Source organism: Meles meles, chromosome 11 (genome assembly GCF_922984935.1).
Source record: "Meles meles chromosome 11, mMelMel3.1 paternal haplotype, whole genome shotgun sequence".
NCBI classification, from domain to species: Eukaryota; Metazoa; Chordata; class Mammalia; order Carnivora; family Mustelidae; genus Meles; species Meles meles.
In genome coordinates, this window is record NC_060076.1 from 5,138,558 (window position 1) to 5,146,210 (window position 7,653).

The window sequence follows — 7,653 nt, forward strand, 5'->3', positions numbered from 1 at the left end:
GCGGCAACCCCCACCCCATTTACTCTGCCCCTGAGAAAAGCCTCTGTTGTGGGAAGTGGAGACTGAATGGATCCCCCTGCCCTCTGACCGGCACGGCCTGAGCCGTCCATGACCTTCCCATAGCCCAGAGCCTGCCCAGCCACTGCTCTGGGGGCCCAGACTTGTCCCCTCTCCCACTTCTCGTTCCCTAGAGGGAGCCCAGGAAGTACACTTCAAAACGATCCTCCGGGGGTGCCTGGGTGGCTTGGTCGGTTGAGCGTCCGTCTCTTGGTTTTGGCTCAGGTCATGATCCCAGGGTCCTGAGATGGAGCCCCGCGCTGGGTGTGGTGTCTGCTTGAGATTCTCTCTCTGCCCCCCGCCCCTTACGCACCTGCTCTAAATAAATAAATAAATAAATAAATAACTCTTAAACAAACAAACAAGCCGACAATCTTTTGGGCCAGCTGCTCTGGGGACACCTGGCGGGGCCCAGGCGTTGGGAAGTTTGGCACCAAATCCAACGTCAGACTTGACTCCAGGCACAGCCGCCTGGGGACAGGATGGCTTGGGGCTGAGGAATCTGGGCTACTCGCCCCCGACCTTGCCCCACGCCCAGCCCAGGCCCCAACACTCGGGACTTTCTGTGGCCTCCAGTTCTGAACGGCCCCTGGGGCAGTGTTGGTTCTCACAGCAGAACCTCGGAGCTCGGTGTGTCAAACCCCCAAGTGGAGCTTCTCTCCGGGGGGCCTGGGGTGGCCCTCAGGGCTTGACCTCACGCCTGTCCTCCCTGCTCTCCACAGCTGTCCCCAAGAAATTTCACAGAGCACAGCTCAGGAACCAGAACCTCCCACTTGACACCCAAGGGAACTGAGGCACATCCCATCACCCAGCATCACCGCTGACCTGCCCTGGCTGGGAGATAAATTGACCCCGCGCCTCCTGTCTCACTCGCACACACACCAGCCCCTCAGAGGCACCCCTGCCCTGCGGATGGGGGCGGCTCTGCACCTGCTCCGGTGGGCACAGAGGTGCCCCTCCCACCGCACCTGCCCGGGGAGAGGTCCAAAGTCGAGCCACGTTTCTGCTGCAGATGGGCCTGGAGAGCATTCAGGATGGGGGCTGGGCCTGCTGCTCCCGCACAGCCAAGGGCTCTGACCCACTGGGCCCCTGTCCTGCCCCTCCCCCTGCAGGGGGATGTCCTCTAGCCCTTCTCGGGTCTACAGGGGAGAAGAAGTGCCCATGAGGCCATCCCATTCCCGTGTGATGGTGGGGTGACTCTCCACACCCCCGGCACTGCACAGCCCAAGGTGATAGTCAGCTGGGTGAGGGCCCCCCGAGACTAGGGGAACCCTCTGTGCTTCGTCCCCAGCCTCACCTGGCACCTGCATCCTTCACTGCCCTGCTCGCTCTCAGGAGAGGGGAAATCAAGGCCAAGCGAGTAGTAGAGGCTGGGGGCCTGGCTGGGCTGGTCTCCCCACAGGTGCCCGTCCCAGGCACAGGGGGACAGGAGGGGAAGGGGCTCCTGGGGCTGCAGGCTGCTGGGCCAGCCGGAGCGCTGGTACCCAGACAGACGCTTCCCCCTGCCACGGGCGCCTGCCTCCTACCTCGGCCCGGGCTGGGAGCGTACTCTGCGGGGCACTCGCCCCGACCGGGCACCTCGTCTTGGCTCAGCCGTGCAGACCCTTGTACCGGGAGCAGACCCCGGGGTCGCTCCATGAGGCAGGCAGAGTCACCATGGGGTGAGCCCCCTGAGATCCCTGCGGGCGGCGGTGCAGGTGCCAACGCGTGACGCTCCCCGCTGTGGCGTGTGAGTCGTCCTGGGGAGAAACGCCCGGGGAGTGATGAATGCTGGCGGCCTCCATCGTGGCTCCGGCTGTGGGAAGAGCTGGAGCCATGACCATGACTGTCCTCCCCCAACCCTTGCCAAATCCCACACTGGGTGGACAGCTTCCTCTCCGTGGCCCGCCACCACGGCACAAAGCCCTCGCAACAGAAGTTCCGAAAGCGAGGCGTGCTCAGTCACCCAGCAGAGGAGCAGCGAGTTTTGAAAACATTTTGCAGGTGTGTCCTTCCTTTCCCACATGGGTGCCAGGCACCCAGGCAGGCACTGGGGGTGCGGTGGGAAACCCCAGGCTTCCCTTCTAAGGAACACATCGACTGTGGTCCAGGGGACGTGGGCTTGAGAGGGGATCGGCCCGGCCAGGGGCTCCGAACCCCTTCCATGTTCCCTCGAGGACGAAGCAGCCGTCCTGCTGTCCCGCTCAGCCCCTTGCCAGGCTCCAGAGCTGGCGGCCCACGGCGCCTGACACAAGTTCCCGCGTGACCGCAGTGAGGGAGGGAGAGGCAACCGCCGGCTTCCCAGGTGTCTGACTTCCCGAGCCCACGGGAGCGGCTGTGCTGGCGGGGCAGGGCTGGGTGAGGGGTGGACACCGCCCCCCCTTCTCGGAAGACTGAGGTTGACTCGATAAAGGCCGGGCTGCTGGGACTTGAGGGTCTGTGCCCGCGGTTTAATGATGCTACCGGCTCTCCTCCAAGCAAGGCGGCCTCTGGCAAAGGGCAGCCCCCTCGGCTCCCCTCATCAGACCACATCCTGTCTGTGTTGGGTCTTTTATCAACACAGTCCGCACCGCCCCGTCCTTCACCACCGGCGTCCCCAATGGAATCCCAGGGTCAGGAATGTGCGGCAATCAGACGGCAGTGGCCATCTACCCGGGCCCTATATAAAGCCGGAGAAGCCAGGAACCACACCGCCCAGGCAAGACACCTCCCAGAGGGCCGTGCCCAGCAGCCTTCCCGGGGAGCAGCACGGTGAGTCCAGCCGCTCCATCCCCAGCAGGAACCCGGTTCGCTGGGGCCTCCTTCCAGGCCAGGAGCCGAGTGGGTTGTGCAGCCCAGGCTGGCCACAGCTGGCCTCAAGGGTTCCGCCCTGGTCTCCCCTCGTGTGCCTCCCCTGCCACGGCCTGAATGCTGCGGCCTGAAGCTCCAAATTATGCTGGGGTCCAGTTTTTGGTGGTGAGTGTCCCGAGCTTCCCCCATGCTCTTGAAGGGTCCACGAACCCCCAAAGGGGACGGGGCCACTTCCTCTTCGCATCTGTACACCTTTTCTCAAGCCCCAGAGGCCATCCCCAGGTGGAGTCACCCACCAGGTGGAAAGCCCCCCACGGCCCCCGGGCCCTGATGGAGAGTCTTCCCGCCGCAGGCCAGACTTGGCTCCAGCCCCGGGGGATGAGGTGATGGAAGATAGGAGGACTGGATTTAGGTAGGGAGGAGGGCGGCTTTTATGATTTTTTTTTAAAGCCTTCTGGCTGAGTTCACTTTGAAATGTCTTCAAGGGAGCCATTTCTGGAAAGAGCTCTGGGGAGCCCATGCTTCTTCTCCAGAACCAGCTCTTTCTTCTAGGCTCAGTTCTGTTCCTCAGAAGAACAGCCGACTCCGACTCACCATGGTCATTACCAAAAAGGCTTCCTTTAAGAGGGAATGGATAATTTTTGTCAAAGCCGGGGCATTTGGGGAAGCTCTATTTCTGTTTCGAATCCCCCCGGACCGCCGTCTGTGGGGCAGAGTAACGATTCTGAGTCCCTTAGTCCCGGGCATATACCCCAGCTGTCTCTTGTAATGCTCGCTGTGAGACGCTGGGCAAGTCCCCTGTTGCGGACGGCCTCCCCCGCAGAAGAGGGGAAGACGGCCCTGCTGTGAGGACAGTGCGGGAGGGGGCCAGAAAGCATTGCCCACGGGCCTGGCACACCACGATGCTGTCTGGCCGTTAGAATCCCAAGTCTCAGGGCCTCCGTTGCCCGCTGTGCGGCCCAGGCACCTCTTAGCCTTCCCGACAGTCCTCGTGCCTGAAAACCTGGGATGAACAGGGCCTAGAAACGAAGCTTATTGTAAAGCGGACACGCAGCTGTGCACACAGACGGTGCTCGAAGGGAGCCTCGGCAGCCCCGCCACGTCCGCATGCTCATTCCCCAGCGGGTGTCTGAGTTAGGCCTGGATGCAACTCCTTCCCATGTTAGAGGGACATGAGCTGAGTGTCCCGTCAACACAGTTTAGCCAGACCCACTTATGATCAAGTTGAAGACCAAGATTGATGCCATGAATTTTCTGCCCTGTGGCTCTGAGACGATATGGCCCGAGAGTCAATAATTAAAATAAAAAAAAAGAACGAGCTCCAACCTGCATAGCACTCGGGGGCTGCCGGTACACGCCGTAAGGCGTCCCAGCAGCGGGGGTATTTGAATGCTAAGCTGCCAAGGCCCTCAGATGCAGGGGACCGCAGGAGCGGAGAATCAGCCTAATTGGTGCAATCAGCTCCTGAGCCTGCTAAGAAAATAAAGGCCTGATCCCCAGCATAGTGACACTTCCTCCAGCTGCTTGCAAGCCGGGCTCCATGGAGCCACCAGCCTTTGATGGCTTCCCAGGCCCTGGGAAACACTGTTGACAAGTTGTCGTGCAAGGCCCACGCGTGCAGCCGGTAACTTCTTCCTCTCTTCTTCCTCCGGCCCAGATGATAAGCCCGCACGCCCTGCCGTGCCTCCTCCTCCTGCCGCTGGGTGCCTGCCTTCCTCTCTTGGACAGAGAAGAGGCCGCTGCCACCGTGGGAGGGGTCAGAGGTGGAATGAGCTGGGTCGACCTGCCCGGGGGACGCCGCATGTCCCCCCCATGGAGCTCCCCCGGGTGGCCGAGGGCCCCACAGCCGCACGGCCTGCTGGTCACGGCCAAGGAGCTGAAGGCGTCAGGCCAACGGCGCCCTGGCTTCACGTTCCGGTTCGGGAGGCAGGATGATGGCAGCGAGGCTCCCGGCTTCCTCCCCGTGGACGGCGAGAAGGCCAGCGGCCCTTTAGGGACCCTGGCCGAGGAGCTCAGCAGTTACAGCAGGAAAAAAGGTGGCTTCAGCTTCCGCTTCGGCCGGCGGTGAGGGGGCCGGGGCGTCTGTGGACCCTCCCGGGTACCACTCCCCCTCCTGTCTTCACCTTGAGCCCGAAAGACCAGGATGCTAAGAAGGCGAGGGGATGACTGTCACGCGTTCTTAGCAGTAGGATCGCTTAGTGGGCGCCGAGGAAAAGACCGGATGGGATCAAAAAGGAGGTGGCCCAAAGCAGGCGGCACCCCTGGGAAGAAGGAAGTGTGGCCCCGGGGTAGCCGTGCCCGCCCCCTTCCCTGGGCTGTGAATGTGGACAGGCAGGGCCGGCTGTGCGGGCTCCAGGCTGAAGGCAGGTGGGCTGCCGAAGGCAGGGGTAACCGAAGTGTTGACAGCCCCCACGGGGACGCCTGCCGCTGACACCCACAGGGCAACTCTGAGTGAACACGTCCCACCGGGTAGAGAGGATGGTTCTGAAAGTTAAAGAAAAAAAAAATCTTGTTCTCCATCCCATTGACACAACATCCCTCTGGCACGAAAACCCCACTGTGGTGTCGAGATGTCATTCGGAACCGGCTGCCCATTCCCTTCTGATCACTGTCCTCGGAGGCGCTGTGTGTGCGGAGCCAGTAGTCTAGAAGGAGACGAACAAGGAAGGAATTCATTTTGCTGGCGCAAGGCTGCCTCTCAAATGTTCGGAATATGAATGTGTTGTGTCTTTTGAAATAAAAGTTGTAACTGAAAAACCACAGTGTACGGCCCACCTGGCTCTTGCCTACAGGTCCTCTGGGCCCCAGCAGGCCCGTTTTCCGGAGCTGCCGCTGCCTCCACTCCGGGGGAAAGGAGCTCGTGCTGCCTGTACCCACACCTGTCCCAGCAGCCCCGTAATTGGCAGCTGGTAAAATACCCACGGTTAAGGGCGGAGGGAAACACAATACGGGCGCATTTTCCTCCTGCGCGACTGCTCCGTCCCTGGTTTTCTCAAAGCAAAGAGCGTTCTGAAAACAACTTCTCTACCCCCGGGGGAGGCCAGCGCTCAGCCTGGAGTGGCTGCAAGCCCGGGGCGAGGAATAGCATCTCTTTCAGACGCTGCTCTGCTGTGTCCGGCATCCCGCCCCGTGTCAGCTACGGCAGTCCGACGCTGCTCACCCCCAGGCTGGCTTCCACCGCTGAGACGAGAACCCGGATTGATGTTACTATGGCAACATCTCCCCTCCTCCTTTCAAGCTGCTGCTTGGCCCTGTTCACAATTGAATAATTTTCCATTGAGCTGTCACAATTAATTGGTGGATTTTTATTAGCCTTTTAGAACCATACTGGGTTGGGCCCAGCTTGGCACCTTGGCGCATTTCACAGTGTTTTCCATTCTATTAGTGACTTACCTTCCCCGGTAGCAGCTCTCAATCCCCGGCAGCCAGAAAGCCACTTTATTAAGGGGTGACGGATTGGAGCTACAAAAGAGCCAAGCTGACTGGGAGTGCGGAAATTGGGCGGTAGAACGGGCCGGGAAGACAGGAATCAGAACATCACCTTATGTTCGAGCGAGCTGCCTTCTCCCGGAGCTCCTCACAGCTTCTGCCCTATGCCGGGCACACGGGCACATGGGAGAGGGGCCAGACAGCGACGCTGAGCCTGGGAGGCACGTCATACTCTCTTTGGCCTCCGTCACTGTCCAGGGAAGGGACGAGCCAGGATGCCTCCTGCTATTGTGACAGTCTGACGGGGACAGAACACATCCCAGGGTCTTCGTCTGTTGGTAAAAGAGGCAGACACTCAGCCCTCAAGCCACAGAGGGCAAACCTCAAGAAAATGAGTCCCAGCGTGTCCATAAAGGACAGCTCCGGCTGGGAAGAAAGTGGCCAAGTGAAGGAAGTGAGATCCCAGCCCAGGCTCTCACCCCAGTCTGTGCTCACTTCCACTTGGGGGGGCGGGGACTGCAAGCTGGTTCACTCCGCCCTTTGCTCATTCGTATAGAGAGAAGCCAGAGAACCGGCTGGTGGAAAGACCAGGTGAGACAGGATACACCAAGGCCAAGGGCAGAGGGACGCTCTGCAGCAGGGTCCCTGGGTGAGCCTCACCGGCCCATTTCTCCTCTTAGAACAAAAGGAGCCCCTTCTGTGGTCACTGATTACAAGAACTTGGAGGTCACCGAGGCTGAGATGCTCCCGCACGTGTTTACACACACTTTGGGGATATACTGGCTGGTTTCTAATTTCGTGGGATGAGATTAACCTCAGAGAAATCAGAGATAAAGGAGGGGGGAGGGCCTTCAGGAGAGTGGATATCCTGTCATTAGACTTTCATCATTCAGCAGCAATCAACGACAAAGTTATTCCTTCCAGTTGCTTGTACATTCGAGCTCAATAACCCTGAAAATCCAAACGATCGAACTGTTAAGGGCATTGCTCTGTTAAATCCCTCCCGCTGTATCTGGCTACCTCTCCTCTTTAACCCTCGCTCCACCCCAGCGAGACTTGCTCGAGGTTCGGGGGCCTGTCACGCCATCCCCGCACCCTCCTTGGTGGGTAAGATCACTTTCTAGATTAGTGAAGGTGAAGCTCCTCGGAAAACCTTGACTTTGCCGGCACAGATGAAGCTCCCCTGGGCAGTCTGGGTTCACTCCACCTGGCGTGATGATGCTGTCCCCCCCAGCCCAGGCGCCGGAGAGCTGTCTGCATCCTTTCACTGTTTACACAAGACACACACAGAAGCCTCCCTCTTGGGGTGCAGATCTAAAAGCTATTTAGCTATTAAACTGCCTGGGGAATGTTTTTGCTTGAATTTTCCCATGTGTTTGAAATATTCCTAAAAACATG

General features: G+C 59.8%; 1 protein-coding gene across 1 annotated transcript; it reads left to right on the forward strand.

Annotated features, from left to right (window-relative positions):
* The first annotated feature begins 2,635 nt into the window (after positions 1-2,635).
* Positions 2,636-5,588, forward strand: LOC123953442 (pyroglutamylated RFamide peptide). Its single transcript, XM_046023702.1, has 2 exons — positions 2,636-2,787; positions 4,484-5,588. The coding sequence occupies exon 2, from the start codon at positions 4,484-4,486 to the stop codon at positions 4,892-4,894; it is 411 nt and encodes a 136-aa protein (XP_045879658.1). The 5' UTR covers positions 2,636-2,787; the 3' UTR covers positions 4,895-5,588.
* The last annotated feature ends 2,065 nt before the right edge of the window (positions 5,589-7,653 follow it).